Source organism: Microtus pennsylvanicus, chromosome 2, assembly GCF_037038515.1.
Source record: "Microtus pennsylvanicus isolate mMicPen1 chromosome 2, mMicPen1.hap1, whole genome shotgun sequence".
In the NCBI taxonomy this organism is placed as follows: Eukaryota; Metazoa; Chordata; class Mammalia; order Rodentia; family Cricetidae; genus Microtus; species Microtus pennsylvanicus.
In genome coordinates, this window is record NC_134580.1 from 127,443,647 (window position 1) to 127,460,011 (window position 16,365).

Consider the following 16,365-nt stretch of genomic DNA (forward strand, 5'->3'; position numbering starts at 1 on the left):
AGAGTCTCCAGGGGTTGATAACCAGTCTACTAAAATAGCAATGCCATGTGGAGCACCTATGAGAGGCTGGTCACAGGCTAGACCACAGCAAAGAGGGGAGCTGGGATGGAGGGAACCCTGCTGGACCCGGGTGGGCAGCATTCAGGGCACAGTCATAGAACTAACACCTCTGCTAGGGAGGCCACCTTTTCAAAGCCAAGCCTGTGTCCTCTGGGCCAGCACAGTCGGCCTTGGTTCAGAAGGAAGGATGTGTCCTGCCTCCACCTTCCAAGTTCTTCGTGTGCATTGGTGGTTGTATGGACAAGAGACACAAAGACAGGAGAAATTCCAGCCCGAAGGACCACAAAATCTGAGGCTTGAAGAAGGGTCAGGGATGGGAGCAAGACCAGTATCCTTCATGACAGAAGAGGCTTGGGAGTAATAGTGGTACCTAAGTTATGAGGAAGAGGGGGCACTGCATGTGAGTAAAGACTGTTGTCGTGGAGATAAAGAGCCAAGGACAAGTGCTATCTGCACAGCCCCCTAGACACACTGTGACTCCCTTGGACCTGCCTTCACAGGTAGATGGGGATTCTATGACCAAAGACCAGTGCCCCGGGCCACCCCTGTAGGCCTGAGAAGGACCAGCTCAAATTTTACCATAGATATAAGTATGTTTGCTTGGGGTGGGGTGGGGTGGGGGCAGGGACGGGAGACCTGTTGCCATCTTCTAAGAACGTTTTGGGTAGTGTTTCCTGAGCCTCACAGTGAGTGAGGGTGGAGCCCTCAGGTCTCCACAACAGTGGTAGGCAGTTCTGAAGGAGCTGAGACACTCACTGGAGGCCACCCAAAAGGAGAATGAGTTCCTGGACCTATCTGACACGTTTTCCCAGTGTGTAGATCACCCCTATGATTCTGGCTCCAGTCCTAGCGGGAGCTTCCTGTTACATCGTCCCTGAAAAGAGCATGTAATCCTTCCCTGAGTCTGTTTTCCCATCTGTGAAATCCGGCAGGAAAGCATCCTCTGGCCTGCAGGTTTAAATTACTGTTGGTCAGCCACCAGAGGCTTGAGGGTCACCCAGAGCTGTGTAGCTTCACTCAAGACCCCACTTCTCTGGGCCTCAGTTTACTCATCTGTACAGAGGAGCTTCTGTAGTAGGCTCCAAGGCAGAAGCAAGGAGCAATGGCTAGTTTATGTCTAGCGGCACCGGGCGGTGGTGGCCCACGCCTTTAATCCTAGCATTCGGGAGGCAGAGTATCTCTGTGAGTTTGAAAAAAGTTATGTCTAGACGCAAGATGTGAGGGAACATCCCGGAGGAGAGGGGCGGGATGCAGAAGGCTCTAGTACCACTGGGCTGTTGGTAGGAGCTCCTGAATGCTGTCGCAGGGCCAACCCCCGGTCCCGCCCACCTTCCAGCCAGCGGGGCGGAGACAAGCAGGTGCAGCCACAGACACCAGGAGCCGGGGCGCGAGCAGACCCTCTGTGACGCTCGGTGAGTGGCGCTCGGTGAGTGGCGGTAGAGCGCGGGCGGGCGGGGTTGGGGGGGTCGTCTGGGGACAGCGGGTGGCCTGTGACCTTTCCCCTAGTTCCCGCCAGGAGGGCGGCAGGGATAGGCTTAGCTACTGCGGACTCTGAGCCGTCCACAAGTTCCCAGTCCCGGCTTCCTCCGCTGCGATGCTGCTGCGCAAGACCTGTATCCACCAACTGAGCCTCAGCAGCCTGGCCCGGGTGCACAAGATCCCACCAGTCTGGGGATCGCTCTCCTCGAAAGTTCGGCTGGCGTGGGAGGCTGGATGCCCTTCCTGGCCCGCAGGCGCAGGGAGGAGAGGAAGGAAGGGAACCATGACACCTCCTCCCTCCCTGAAACCTGGGCCACCAAGTCACGACGTACCCAGGTCCTTTCACAGGTGGGACCTCCCAGGAGGCTCAAAGAAAGTGAGCAAATGACCCGAGGTCATACCGCCAGGGAGCACAGGCCTGAATGACAGAAGACTCTCTCTGAGATCAGGGTGAGCAGGATGCTACTGCCACCAGCTGCTTGCTGGGTGTGTGGTTGCCTAGCCAAGTCTTCACAAGGGGGAACTTGAGTTGACATGAGTTGGAAGCTATAGGTGAAAATTCCTGTCCCACTTAGGTGTGAGAGGACCCAGGTTCCTGGCCACCCAGCAGCTGCCCCTGAACTAAGGCCTCCTTTTGGCCTCTTCCTCTGTCTCAGCTTCTCTTGACTATTTCTGCATCTTTAACTGTTGGTTCTTTGGGCCCCAGTGCCCTGTCCACCACCAATAACTCCTCACACCTTGTTCAGCACCCCACTCCCTTCCCTAGGTTGATTTTCTGATCCCCAGCTCTGTCTACCCAAAGCCAGGCAGGTCCTACCCAGTCACCACGGCCACCAGCAAGCCAGTACCAGCTCCCTCCAGTCTGGCCCATGGGCTCAGTGCCTGCCAACTGCCAGCCTCTCTATGCAGTGTGAGCATCCAACCATGGCGCCAGGGTGTAGGGTGGCCCAGTGTCCTGCAAGCCAGATGCTGCCCCCACATAGGAGAGAATACCTCCCCACATACACCCCCGTTCCCGTGGGAGCACTCTGTACCAGCTGATAGGTCCCGGTAGGCTCCATGACTGGCTGCTTTCTGAGGATCCCGAGATGGGAGGCTTTGCACAGAAGCCAGGAAACTGTTACAATCCAGGAACAAGGTCGGACCATGCGGGGGAGGAGGTAGCCCAGTAACACACAATGGGGGTGTGGGACCGCTGACATTCAGTGTTTGATGTACAAGTAACAAAAAGGGTGGTATGTGTTTGCCTAGCTGCACAAGCCCCTGGTTCACCCGTGCAACACACACACACATACGAGAGAGAGAGAGAGAGAGAGAGAGAGAGAGAGAGAGAGAGAGAGAGAGAGAGAATAACGTGAGGTCACCCTCTGAGGTCTCTAGTCACCCACTTGTTTCTGGACCTCGTCTCTATCAGAGACTTGGTCTGGTCTCTGGCCTTCTGCATTCCCCCAGGGGACTCTAGCACCCAGGAAGCAGCTCTATCTTAGGGCCTGTGTCTCTGGTCCCCTCAGCCCTTCCTTGCTCTCTCCTTCCTGGCCCAAGGATCCGATGTCCCTCTTCCCGCTCCTTCCTGGGGCCTGCTCCACAGTCCATACACCCTGACCAGCTGTGTGACTCTGGACACTTCTTTTTCCTTTCTGAGCCTCAGTTTCTTCCTCTGTGAAATAGAGTGAACCCAGTACTGCTGAGAGGCTACAGAGAAGGTGAGGAGTTCAGTACAGGTGGATAACAAGGTAGCCATGGCGGCTCAGTGTGTATGAGCACTCTGACGTGCAATGGCTGTGCCCTGCTTCCTTCATGGCTCCCCGTTGTTTACCTCACCATAACCAGTCAGGACTGGTCTTCCTCCACCTAGGGGGGTTGTGGGCCACTGAGGATACTTCAACACTGTCCTTGAAGGCCCTGGTGACTCCCTCTCTGCTTCTCTTAATCTTATAGCCTCAGCCACACTGGTCCCAAAGCTGTTCTTTGAACATGGAGGGGGCCTTGTACGGGCTGGCCAGCTCCACTCTGGCCCTCTTTCCCAGACTCCTCTCAGGCTCGTATAACCACCTCCCGGCTCTTGTTGGCTCTGTAGCACCCACTGCCACCTGGACCACTCTGTATTTGGATTTTATGGCTTTCTTGCTGACAGATTTATTCACATTCCTGCGCGCAGAGGACAATTGTTCAGCTGGGTGTAGGCACCCAATAAAGGCAGGTTACACACACAACGAAACAAGAACCACAAGACCACTGAAAACACGGCAAAAGATACAGATACTGAGCCAGGCCTCGTGGCCCAGGCCTACAGTTTCAGCTTCTAGGGAGGCTGAGGCAGGGCCATCCCAAGGTTAAGATCTGTCTGGGCTACGGAATGAAATCCCAGCCAACCTGGACAACTCAGACCCTGCCTCAAAAGTAAAGGCAAGAGGGCTGTGTATAGCTTGGCGACAGACCTCTTGCCTGATATATGTGCACCTGCGTTCGATGCCCAGGAGGGGGAGGGGGCGTTATGCCTGAGCTACACCCCATCTTATGTTTATCTTTTTTGTTTGTTTGGTTTGGTTTGGTTTTTCAAGACAGGGTTTCTCTGTGTAGCTTTGGAGGCTGTCCTGGCACTCGCTCTTGTAGACCAGACTGGTCTCAGCCTCACAGAGATCCTCCTGCCTCTGCCTCCTGAGGGCTGGGATTAAAGGTGTGCACCACCACCGCCTGGCCCTAATGTTCATCTTTTAAACACGTCCCCACCTCCCCACCACACTCAGAACATTCACTGCTCTGAGACAAACAGTCTGACTTTCGGGTATGTTGTTCCCTCTGCCTAGGACATCCTCCTCCCTGTTAAACATCAGTGCTGGTGGCTTCTCACAGGATCTCCAGACCTAGAGAGCTGGGGTACAGACCCTGATGTAGCCCCACTGATCTCTGCATTTATCGCCCCTGCACACACACCAGGCAGGAACTCCCACATGGTAGCCCTGGAGGGGAGACTGCCTCCTTTAATTACTGCTGGCTCCCTCAGTTCCCTTTATCCTTTGCTGAGTCAGGAAGAGTCAGCAGAGTAGGGTTCAGGTCCTCCTGCGCCCCCTGGAGCACCGGCCCAGCAAGGGCTTCCAAAGGCAGGATCTTGCAGGAATCTGGGTGGAGAAGGGGCAGGCCAGGACAGCACTTTAAAGGCAGGGCAGGAGAGCAAATGCAGCTTCCAAGTCTCCAGGTGCCCTGGGTAAGAACAGGACAGTGTCTTTTTGCTTTGTTTTGTTTTGTTTGTTTTTCGAGACAGGGTTTCTCTGTGTAGTTCTGGAACTTCCTCTGTAGACCAGGCTGGCCTTGAACCCACAGAGATCCACCTGCTTCTACCTCCCTAGAGCTGGGATTACTGCATGCACCACCATGCCCATCTTCAAGACAAGAGCTTTTATATATAGTGAAGGCCCAGGTCTCGTTGTCTCTGCTTCTTCTCCCGTCTCTCAAATCGTCTCCTGTTGCTAGGGAAGTTTCCTGTGTAGGGATCAGGAAAAGGAGCTGCCAGAGCATCCAAGATTCCTAGGTGAGGCTTGGCCACAAGAAAGCTCTATTTTTTATTTTTATTATTTATTTATTTATTTATTGGTTTTTCGAGACAGGGTTTCTCTGTGGTTTTGGAGCCTGTCCTGGAACTAGCTCTTGTAGACCAGGCTGGTCTCGAACTCACAGAGATCCGCCTGCCTCTGCCTCCCGAGTGCTGGGATTAAAGGCGTGCGCCACCACCGCCCGGCACAAGAAAGCTCTAGAACTACGAGAACAATAGAGGATTCACGACTGTGGTGACACAGACCTCTGAGACAAAAGCAGGAAGATCTAGAGTTCTAGGCTAGCCTGGGTTTAAACCAAAACAGAAAAAAAGGACAAAAAAGGCTGGGAGTTTGTTTGTGGCTACCCGATTGGGTGGGTGCTGGCCTGAGACCAGTTCAAGGCGTGAGCGGGGGGAGGGGGGGGACGGGGACTGGCTAGGCTGACCAGGCTCTTGCTGGCTGGGTGGCCTTGGGCTCTGCCCTTCTAGACCTCTTCCTCACCTGCTCATTGAGGATGCTAGTGTGGCATGGGTGACCTTCCTTGGCTGTGACTAACTAAAAATGTCCTATCTGCTGACTTTTTTCCAGCGCACAGGAAATTAACTATGGAAATGGCACCCAGAGTCATCTCCCCCAAACTCAGTCTATAAGTCTATAACTGTTTCTATCTTTCACGGACTTCTCTCTTGAATTTTCAGTTCTTGGTTTAGAAAAACGTTTATGCATTAAACAAGCAAGCCTTTCGTCTGTTTTGCCCATACCTCCCCCAGGTTGTCGGCTGTCTTTTGACCTTGTTGTTTACCTGTTTGTGTTTATTGCATTTGTGTGTTTTAACGTGTCTAAAGTTGAGTATATCAAACTCTTCGTTCATGGTGCCGGAATTTCTGAGTCCTGCTGAGGAAACCCTTGTCCAGCTGAAGGTTATCTGTGAACAAATGATCTATGTCTTCTGCTAATAGAAAAACATCTTGTTGATGATAAAATTGAACTGTCTCACCAGGTGCCTTCTCCACCAGCCCCTGTGCAGCCTGACCTGAAGGACAGGACAGCGTCTGGCTCGGGCTGCCCACAATGGCCCTCTTGACACACCTGCTGGTCTGCGTCTTTGGCATGGGCTCCTGGGTGGCTATCAATGGGCTCTGGGTAGAGCTGCCCCTGCTGGTGACCGAACTGCCCGAGGGCTGGGACCTGCCCTCCTACCTCACTGTGGTCATCCAGCTGGCCAACATAGGCCCCCTCCTAGTCACCCTGCTGCATCGCTTCCAACCCGGCTGCCTGTCTGAGGTGCCCGTCATCTTCCTCATCCTGTGTGTAGGCACAGCTGCCTGCATCCTCTTGGCCTTCCTGTGGAACGTGACCTCCTGGATCCAGGGCGGACAGCACAGTGTAGCCTTCATCGTCCTCACCTTCTTCCTGGCCCTGGTGGACTGCACCTCCTCTGTCACTTTCTTGCCCTTCATGAGTCAGCTGCCCACGTACTACCTCACCACCTTCTTTATAGGAGAGGGGCTCAGTGGCCTCCTGCCCGCACTGGTGGCTCTCGCCCAAGGCTCAGGTATCACCACCTGTGTCAATGCCACAGAGACACCGGGCACCACCTTGAACCCTGTGACCACAGTGGAGACCCACATCACCCAGGTACCAAGTGTGACCCAGACCCGTTGTTGCTCTGGTCCCCAGTGTGGGGAAGGGAAAACCCGTTTCCTTTATTTTTATAGTTTTGACTACACGTTATTTTATTTATTTTGTCAGTATGTATATTCTGGCACATGTGCATAGGGCCACATGCCACCGTACAGGTGTGGAGGTCAGAGGACAACTTTGTGGGGTCAGTTCCCTCTTCCTACCTTTACGAGGGTTCTAGGGATGGAGCGCGGGTTGTCAGCCTTACATGGCAAGTGCCTTCACCTGCAGAGCCATCTTGTCAGCTAAGAGCTACACACATTAAAGTGTGTGAGGCGGGTGAACAGCAGAAAGACCGTTTTAAGTGTGTGCGTATTAGAGGTTCATAGAGGTGTGAGAAGCAAAGACCGGCCAGGTGATAGGGGTTTAAAGCCTTCCCAAACCAGAAAGGGACAGGGACTTGGGGCTCATTTGAGTGTGGAGATGTACTCTGGGAGGGGAGAAGAGATGACCGATGAGCAAAGGCGGCCCGTCCTAAACTCAGATGGACTCTGACAAATGACAAAGGTTGCATATCTCAGTCTTGAAAATGTCTACATCCCTTTCCAGTAGACCTTGGGGGGCTACGACTCTGTCTGTCTCGACTCAACCAGTTTAGAATAACCTGCACTAAAGGAGTCTAGGGTGACATATTCTGGTCTTTTAGTTAGATTGGGGGGTATCCTGAGCCTCCAGATAAAATCATGAAGACCAGGGAAATGAGAATCTAAGATCAAGATGTCTCTAACCTCCCCTGTTTTTATCCGGAAATCTGATGTAGCGAATGTTTCTGTCATCTCGGCCTCCCTCGGTGACGTGGCTAACTGCAACTTTCTTCCTCCGCAGACAACCTACAGCCCTTCCCCGCCGCCCCTCACCTGGCACTTGGAAAGCCGCTACCTGGCCCCACGCTTCTCACCACTGCTGTTCTTCCTCCTGCTCTCCTTCCTAATGGGCTGCTGCCTGGTCGCCTTTTTCCTCCTGCAGCGGCAGCCCTGGGGACGGCAAGGCTCCATAGAGGACCTTCTCCACTCCGAGGTTACCCTACACTCCATCAGGCCGCGAGACACAGGGGACACCAGCTCCCTGGGTGCCCCTATAAGCAGCCCGGGCAAGGGGTCTGTGGAAGTCAGTGTCTCCCCACTCCGCCCAGCCCAGCTGGCCTTCATCTACTCCACGGTGGCCTTTGTCAACGCGCTCACCAACGGCGTGCTGCCTTCCGTGCAGACCTACTCCTGCCTGCCCTACGGACCTGTGGCCTACCACCTGTCTGCCGCCCTCAGCGCCGTGGCCAGCCCTCTCTCCTGCTTCCTTCCAATCTTCCTGCCTAACAGGTACCCCACCTGACCCAGGGAACTCTGAGAGTGCGGCTTTTCCAGAACCCCATGTGTGAGGTGGTTGGTGTATGGGCTCCCAGAGGCATGGGATAGCAGGCTTGGACCCTGTGCCTCCAGGGTACCTATCTGAAGAAGATAATACTTCCCCCTGTGGTGGCTAGGAATGTGGTATAGGTTGTTCTCTATCAGTGCCTAACACTCCCAGTGTCCCAGCAGCAGGGCCACCAGTTCATGTAAGTGAAGTGGACATATAGAACCCTAAGACCTAGAGAAAGGGATGGAGCTGGGCTTGTTTAGCCTTGGAGCTCCTGCCTCTGGTCCAGCTGCCCCCATCAAGATACACTTCCAGGATAGCTAGGCAAAGATGTAACGTAGACTACGGGAGCGGGATGGGCCCTGGCTCAAAAGTATCATCTTCATCCTGGAAACCTGGCTGGGGCCATGGCAATGAAGAAATGACAGATGTATGCACAGAACAGCTGGGATCAGGTGGATCGTGCTCACTCCGAGGGAGGGCACCTGCTACACCACCCAGCTCTCGTGTTTCTTTGGCATTGCAAGGAGGAGCAGTTAGTCAGGGTAGGAGGTCTCTGTAGGTGCATGTCTCAGTTACAATCAGAGGGGAAGTGTCTTGGTTAGGGTTCTATCGCTAGGATGAAACACCATGACCAAAAAGTAAGTTGGGGAGGAAAGATTTTTTTTTGGTGGGGGGGGGGGTGGCCTACACTTCCAGATCATAGTCCATCACTGGAGGAAGTCAGAACAGGAACTCTAGCAGGGCTGGAACCTGAAGGCAGGAGCTGATGCAGAGGCCACAGAAGAGGGAGAGGGAGCGCTTACTGGCTTGCTTGCCTCGCTTGGCTTGCTAGGCCTGCTTTCTTATAGAACTCAGGACCACCTGCCCAGGGATGGGACCACCTACCATGGACTGGGTCCTCCCCCATTGACTACTAATTGAGAAAATGCCTTACAGCTGGGTCTCTCGTGGAGGTGTTTCCTCAACCGAGGCCCCTCCCTCTCTGATGACTCTAGCTTGTGTCAGGTTGATACACAGAACCAGTCAAGACAGGAAGTAAAAGCTGCAGGCGACAGTTTCCACAGATACTGGTCAAACGCTCCTAAACACTCATTCACGGACCAGGGAAGGCGTTGCCATTTTTCTGAGCCTCACCCAAGGAAAGCAGTGTCCTCAGCTGCCACAAATTCTGGTGGAATTCTGGAAAGGCTCCTCCAGGGCGCATTGGCTGACCTCCCAGGCAGATGGCAGGCCTCCCTGAGAGAAGGGGTGAAGGGTCCTGGAGAAAGCACATCACACCCTGAAGGGCCCTGCAGAGATCAAAGCCCCCCTGGTGGCTTCCTGGCAAGGAGCTGGTACCATGAGGGAAATGGCAGTCAACACAACACCCACATCGGAGAAGCTGCCCAGTGCCTGTGCTCCATCCCCTCCCCTAGGGCACCTCTGCCATTGTGCAGGCAAGAATAGGTCAAAGATGCGCCAAGGACCAGGCACAAGGTTTGGGTGGTCTAACCCTGGAGGCTACTCCTTGAGGTCTGGGTGAAGGGGACAGAGGTCAGGCTTCTCAACTCCTCTCATTGCCCTTCTCCACTCTGCCACAGGTCACTGTCGTTCCTGGGGTTGCTCACACTGCTGGGAACCGGCTTTGGGGCCTACAACATGGCCATGGCTGCCATGAGTCCCTGCCCCATCCTGCAGGGCCACTGGGGTGGAGAAGTCCTCATCGTAAGTAGTATCCCCTCGGACTCAGTTCTCAAGGCCAGGCGGACCCCAGGGACAGCCCTTTCTGTTAGCCTAAGTTCTCATAAAAGTGGGGACTTAGGGAGGTGAAGTTGCCATAAATGCTACCTCTCCCGTATGTGCCCTGACTTGACCATTTGGGGGAGGGAGAGACACCTAGGTTTCCTTTTTCTCTGGAGGGATAGCTCCCGTGGTCCCCTTAGCCCTTCAGGGTCACCTCCATAGGACCTCAAGCCATTTCATCTCCCTTCCTTAGCCCGTGAGGTTACTCTGCCCTAGGGCATGCCCTAGAGTTGTCTTCCTACTGCATCTCCCCTGCTGGCCTTGTCCCCGGCAGGTGCTCTCCTGGGTGCTGTTTGCAGCCTGTCTCAGCTACGTCAAGGTGATGCTGGGTTTGATCTTGCGTGACCGGAGCCGCAGTGCCCTCTTGTGGTGTGGGGCAGCGGTGCAGCTGGGCTCACTGATTGGTGCCCTGCTCATGTTCCCCCTGGTTAATGTGCTGAGACTCTTCTCGTCTGCCGACTACTGCAGCCTGGACTGTTCTGTCTAGCCTCACTCGGCCACCAAAGGACACCAGGACACCATCGCCGAGGTGGAAAGCCAGAACCCAGAGAGGAAAAGACTAACAACTCTCGCCCCCTTCTTCATGTGGGCATAGATCTGGGTCTGAGCTTTTTAACACAGAAGCCCTCCCCCAACACTGTGCCCTAGTTGCAGACTTCAGTCTTGGACTTCTAAGAGATCTGGTTTGTAGCATTTAGCTGGAGGTAGCCCAAGGATGTTAGGGGGAGAGCCCCGGGAGATTAGGCTGCCCCTTGTTTGCGGTGGGAACCAGGGAAGTCTCTTGACTGTCTAGGCCTCTTTTTTCTACTTAAAGGAGGATGATGGTAAGCAGCCTTTAGCTTGTAGGCTTAGGCATCTAGCAAGCTCTCCTGAACGCTCTCCTGCACGGACTCCCTTCCCAGCCTGGAAGTGGTCAGAGGTCTTAGGAGGACCCCTGCCTCCATCCCATTTCTGTGTCCCAAGAAAAGTACCTCTGTGGGATGCTGTCTACAGAAACCCCAGGATCTCGGCCTTCCCTGTCCCCCAGGGTGGTGAGACCCTAAGATACGTTGAGGGAAGCCCTGTCTGCGAGAGTGAACCCCACCAGGATCATAGTGGACAGGGAGGATCATAGAGGGGAGTCTCGGGCAGGAGGAGTTTTGTCTGTAATTATTATTCCGTTTTTGTATTTTATTTCTTTTTATAAAAATTAAAGCTTTCCATGCTTTTGCACTGGGGCAGTGTCCACACAAATCCTGTGAAAGCAACCCTGTATCAGTCTAGTTGTAACCGGTTTTCAGTCAAGGCTGAGACCTTCAGAAGGGTGAGCAGAGGGAGGCTGGGCCACCAGCCCCCTCTCCTGGACTATTGTTGGGTTGCCTGGCCCCACCCTGCACTTCCTTTACTCTTAGAGTAGGATTGGAGAGGTGGCTTGGCCGAAAAGACTAAGTCACCACGAAAGTCAAACATTTAAATGGTACTTACCCTTTGCTCTGGCTGTGTGCTCAGGCGGAGGTGGGACCCAGCCGGTGGTGCAGGCCTGGAGACACCGGCCTTTAATCTCAGCACTTGGGAGATGAGGGCCCCCGGGTCTCTGTGGCTTCAAGGCTGGCCCTAGTCTGCATAGTGAGTTCTAGGCCAGTCAGGATGGGCTAAATAGTGAGATTGTCTCAACAGAACAAAACAGCATATGTACATACAAAACCAAACACATTCGTTATTTCCTGCTCAGTCTCCCAAAGTGGCAGGAAATACAAAGACTTCCTCTTGGACCTCAAGATACAGCATCACAAACCATTGTGCATCTTACACCTTTTGGTTCCGTGAAAACAGGACCTGCTCACTCTTTATCCTGGGTTGGTTAGCACTCCACTGTGGGTGCCGAGTTACTCAGCCCTATTTGAAGAAGGCTAAAATCTGATAAACCTCTGCACAGGCAGGAAGGAAAGAAAGCAGCATTGTTATCGAATGAGTACACATTAAACCTGGCAGCTGTGGGCATCTAAATCAATCTCCCACAGAGGTATAAACACAAAGGCTAGGCATAGACCTCAATGGCCTAGTGCTCACACGATGTGTGCCAGGATTCCATCCCCAGCACCACAAAAAAAAAAAAATCATGTATCCAGAAATTGTAAACAGAAAGTTCCTCTCTTCACACAGCCAGGTGGGAATGACCCTTCACGATAGCAATGAATCCTCAAGGAAGAGGACTGCCCAAGGCCATTGGTCACACAGCACATCCTGGGATTCCCCGTTAACCAGAGTGGCCTGGCTAACAGTCAGTTCTCTGTCTTTATCCAGAGAGCAGCATAGATGAGGAAGATGGGCCAAGAGTAACCAGTGAATGCAGACTGCGCTTCAGCGGCCCGCCACCCTGGCTCACATGCTCTGTCCACGATAAGCCAGGGTGTGCTGGCGGTTGGGAAGTTGCCTCCACCAGGGGACTTGGTCTGGTTTGTCTGTCACCCCATCTTGGGAGCCTCCAGTCTGTAAATGGGCCCCAGTCAGCATGACTCAGCTTCTCAACAGGCAGGTGGGAAAAGCACCACTCCTGGGATTGTGAGGGGTGACAGACACTGAGCAGTGTATACAGAGTGTTCAGTGATACCTCCACAAACAGTGGCTGCCCTGCCCACCACAGACCCGTGATGCCCCTGAGCTATACCTCTGCCCACTCCACCACCCCAAGGTAATTCTGTATGGCCAGTGCGCTCCATGGATCCTCTGTCCCTGCCTCCTTGGCACTGAGATTACAAGCATGAATCACCACCATGCTGGGGTTTTTTTTTAATGTGGATTATGGGGATTGAACTCAGGTTCCCACTCTTGCAAGGCAAGTACTTTACTGACAGAGTCACCTTCCAAGCCCTGTGAATCCAGTTTTGAGTCTGACCCAAAATGTGGGATGTCGCCATTGCCCACTGGATGGTCAACAAACAGTATAAGTGCCAGCATGATGGCCTATCTATGGTCCTAGCTGCTGGGGAGGCCAAGGCAGGAGGGTCACATGAGCCAAGGAGCCTAAGGGTAACCGGGGCAATATGGCAAGGCCCTGTCTTTTTCTACTAAGGAAAAGAAAGAGATCGGGATTCTGGCTTCTGCCTGGGGTTGATATGGGGAGATGCTGCCCCCATGCAGGCAGGCGCAATGTGGCTGAAGCCGGGAAGGCATCCACGGCAGAGCCTCCTCGAGCATTCAGAGCAGCGCAGTGTGCTGCCCCTGGTGCATTTTGTGGGGTGACCTTGAAAGGGTCACAAAAGATGCAGGGTAACTAAGAAGCCACTGGGGTGTTCTGGGGAGAAAGTGCCACCCTGGCAGAGGGCCTTGGCTGGGTAAGTTGGACAAGGGCCAGCACAGTGCAGACATGAAGACTTTGTCCTTCCTTCTGTTCTCGTAGGAATGCCTTTCAGACCTGGTGACCCCTGGAACAAAGGGACTCAGGGACAGGACAGAACAGCCAGGCCAGCAGTTGTGGGAAGTGAGGGGAGAAGGGAGCCAGAGTCAGGGTAAGGTCCCAGGAACCCCAATGAGAAGCACCGCAATCCTTCCAAGTGGGGGTCTCCTGGAGGCAGTCTCTTGCTGTTTTGTTGGTGATGGCTTCCCCAGGGAGATTTTCAGAATGGCCCAGAAGAAACCAGGGCCAGATACCAGCCCATGCATTGACTCCCTGGAAAGCCTGGACCACCCAGTCCTACCTTTGGTTTGGGCAAATCCTGTCCCTGCCCAGGAATCTTGGATCTCCACCCAGTTCCTGCCCAGCTGGTCCTTCCTTCCTGGCCTAGGGCAACCCAAAGCTTTATAGGGCAAAACACTCCCATTGGGTGTGGCCTTACTTACACTTTTAAAGACTGTGTGTGTGTGTGTGTGTGTGTGTGTGTGTGTGTATGTGCGCGTGTGCATGCGCGTGTCCTAGCCTGGGTACAGAAACAACCCAAGGCTGAACTGTTCGCCCCACACTCCACCCTGCCTCGCCCTGAGAAGGATCACTGAGGACAATGTGCTCCTTAATTCCTGGAACTAGGGAACGCGCAGGACACAGAGGACTTTGAAATCGATGAAGGTGACAGACTCTAAAGTTGAGGATTCTGTGGGATTGCCTGAGTGGGTTCCATTAATCTACGTCAGCATCACAGAGATGCCAAAGGAAAGGCATGAAAGTCTGGGGTCAGAAGTAGAACCCATACAGAGATGCTGCAAGAGGGGACCAGACTATTATCTTGCAAATGTGCACATTGGTTTCTGACTGTAGCCCTAGAGAGTTTGAAGGAGGTTCTCTTTCCTAGAGCCTCCACGAGGGGCCCAGCCAGCAAATATCCTCATATTGTGGCTGGGAGACCTTGGCTGACTCTAACCTAAAAACCACAGTCACTTTGAATTTCAATTGTGGATGTATCTTGCAGGGGTCTCACCATGTATTGTAACTCAGGCGGGCCTCAAGTTCTTCATCCTCCTGAGACTCAGGATCAAGGGCGTGTACTTCCACACCCACGCTTTCATAACTGCTGCTACGTGGTAGTTTCTCGCAGCATCAGTGGGAAAATGACGGGTGGTCTTCCCTCTTGAGGTCCCACAGCCCCTTGCTCTTGGAAAGTGTGTCCTTGTGTATCGTGATGGCCACAGAGCATCCCAGGCTGTACATCTGGACTCAGGTCCAGGTGAGAGAAGGGCCAGCAGCCAGAGTCCCCTAGAAAAGGTGCTACAAATTCAGGATACCAAACGATTGGTAGGGAGCTGAGGAGATGGTTCAGAGGTTAAGAGTACTTAACGCTCTTCCAGAGGACCAGGCTTTAGGTCCTGGCACACACTGGGCAGCTCACAGACCCCTGAAACTCCAGTTCCAAGGGATCCTGTGCTCTCTGCGGGCCTCCTTGGCCACGGCATTCACATGGCGTCTACTAACAGACAGAGGGTGCTAGCTCTTAGTCCTTCTTAGCAAGCTGAGGTGTAAATGCTAAGGTTAACACTTTACATTTGTCCAGAGGAAAGAGGGTCCAAGAAGATAAAAACAGAAAACTAGACCAGGATGGCTTTGAAGACAAGGACACAGTCATCTGAATCAGGCTCATGCATTTCCTTGAGGGTCTGTCCTCCCTGGAACTGCCACACACCCCACCTGCCCATCTCCATAAAGGTCCTGCTCTGGCAACCATGAGCATCGTGGCTTTACAGGCCCTCCTTGTCACCCTCCCTACTTAGCTCCATGCCGGGACCAGAGGTCACTCCTGCCACCTTCTGTGACAGGTGCTTCCCAGGAGTGGACTTGGCCCTCAGCTTTCTTCATTCCATTCTCACAAACGCCCTCTGAAAGGCCTCCTCTGTTCAGTCCAGGTTTGTGGGGAAAGAAACTGCAGCTCAGCCTGGCGGCATGGTGCATGATTTCAATTCCAGCACTCAGGAGGCAGAGACAGGTGGATCTCTGTGAGTTCAAGGCCAGCCTGGTCTACAGAGTGAGTTCCAGGGCAGCCGGGGCTACACAGTGAGATCATTTCACAAAACGAAATAAACAAAAACAAAACCTACAAATAAAAAAGGAATAAAGGAGGAAGGAAGGAAGCAAGCAAGCAAGCAACAAACTAGCGAACAAACCAAAGCTCAGAGGGCTTAAACACTTTGCCTGGACCTCGGCACCAGTCTCGGTCCTTAAGCTCCCAAAGGAAAAACTTCAGACAACACAGCAGGACAGCAGGACAGCAGGCAAGATGGTTCAGCAGGCAAAGAGGCTTCCATCAAGCCTGATGACTGGAGTTTGATCCCTGAATCCACCCGGTAGAAGGAGAGGAAAAGACTCCTACAAATTGTCCTTTGACCTCTGCACACATACTGTGGCACGTACATTCTCACCACCCAGAAAGTAAATTTTGTAAAACTACGGCACCCAGGAGTAAGAATGCAGTCTTTAGGAAAAGAGGGGGCTGAGTCCGCTGCAGCAGCCAGACCCTGCCTCCGTGCTTCCCTCCGCTGGGAAAGAGACATGCTCTCGGAGCCCTTTTTACCCAGAATGCCTAAGTAGATGTGTGAGATGCTTGCCTGATCCTGAGGCTCAAACTCAGGCTGGCAGGCTGGTGGCAGGCTCGCTTACCCATCGAGACATCTCTCCGGCCCTGTGTTGTCATTTGGGTGTGGGTCAGTCCCTCTCAGAGCTAACCTACCTAACAGCAGCCCGAGCCTGGCTTCCTGACTTCTCATGGATGCTCAGTAACCCAGAGCAGAGATGACAGTCACCCGAGGTCCTTAGGGCAAAAGGGACACGATGAGGAGTGAGCTGCTGGGACAGGACTTCGACCCACAGATTGAGATAAAACACACGTGTGTGCTCACCCAGAGCAAGCTGGAGAAATAGGAGCCCACTGTTCTCTAGGTGACTGGAGGAGTTGAAGGGTTGCAGGCAAATTTTTTTTGACACTTTTCTGTACTTTGAATTTTTCTTTGACTATGAATTCTTTCAAAATTCAGTAAACTCTAAAGAGAGGGAGAAGGCTATAAGTAGCCCCTA

At 53.4% G+C, this 16,365-nt stretch overlaps 1 protein-coding gene across 2 annotated transcripts; it reads left to right on the forward strand.

The window, feature by feature from the left end:
- The first annotated feature begins 1,405 nt into the window (after positions 1-1,405).
- Positions 1,406-11,102, forward strand: Slc52a3 (solute carrier family 52 member 3). 2 transcript variants are annotated; one of them, XM_075963871.1, is made up of 5 exons: positions 1,406-1,486; positions 6,073-6,710; positions 7,581-8,068; positions 9,689-9,812; positions 10,165-11,102. In XM_075963871.1, the coding sequence occupies exons 2-5, from the start codon at positions 6,144-6,146 to the stop codon at positions 10,375-10,377; spliced, it is 1,392 nt and encodes a 463-aa protein (XP_075819986.1). In that variant the 5' UTR covers positions 1,406-1,486; positions 6,073-6,143; the 3' UTR covers positions 10,378-11,102. The 2 variants fall into 2 exon arrangements, with proteins under 2 accessions (XP_075819986.1, XP_075819985.1); XM_075963870.1 differs by having other exon boundaries at positions 1,429-1,472.
- Positions 11,103-16,365: the final 5,263 nt, after the last annotated feature.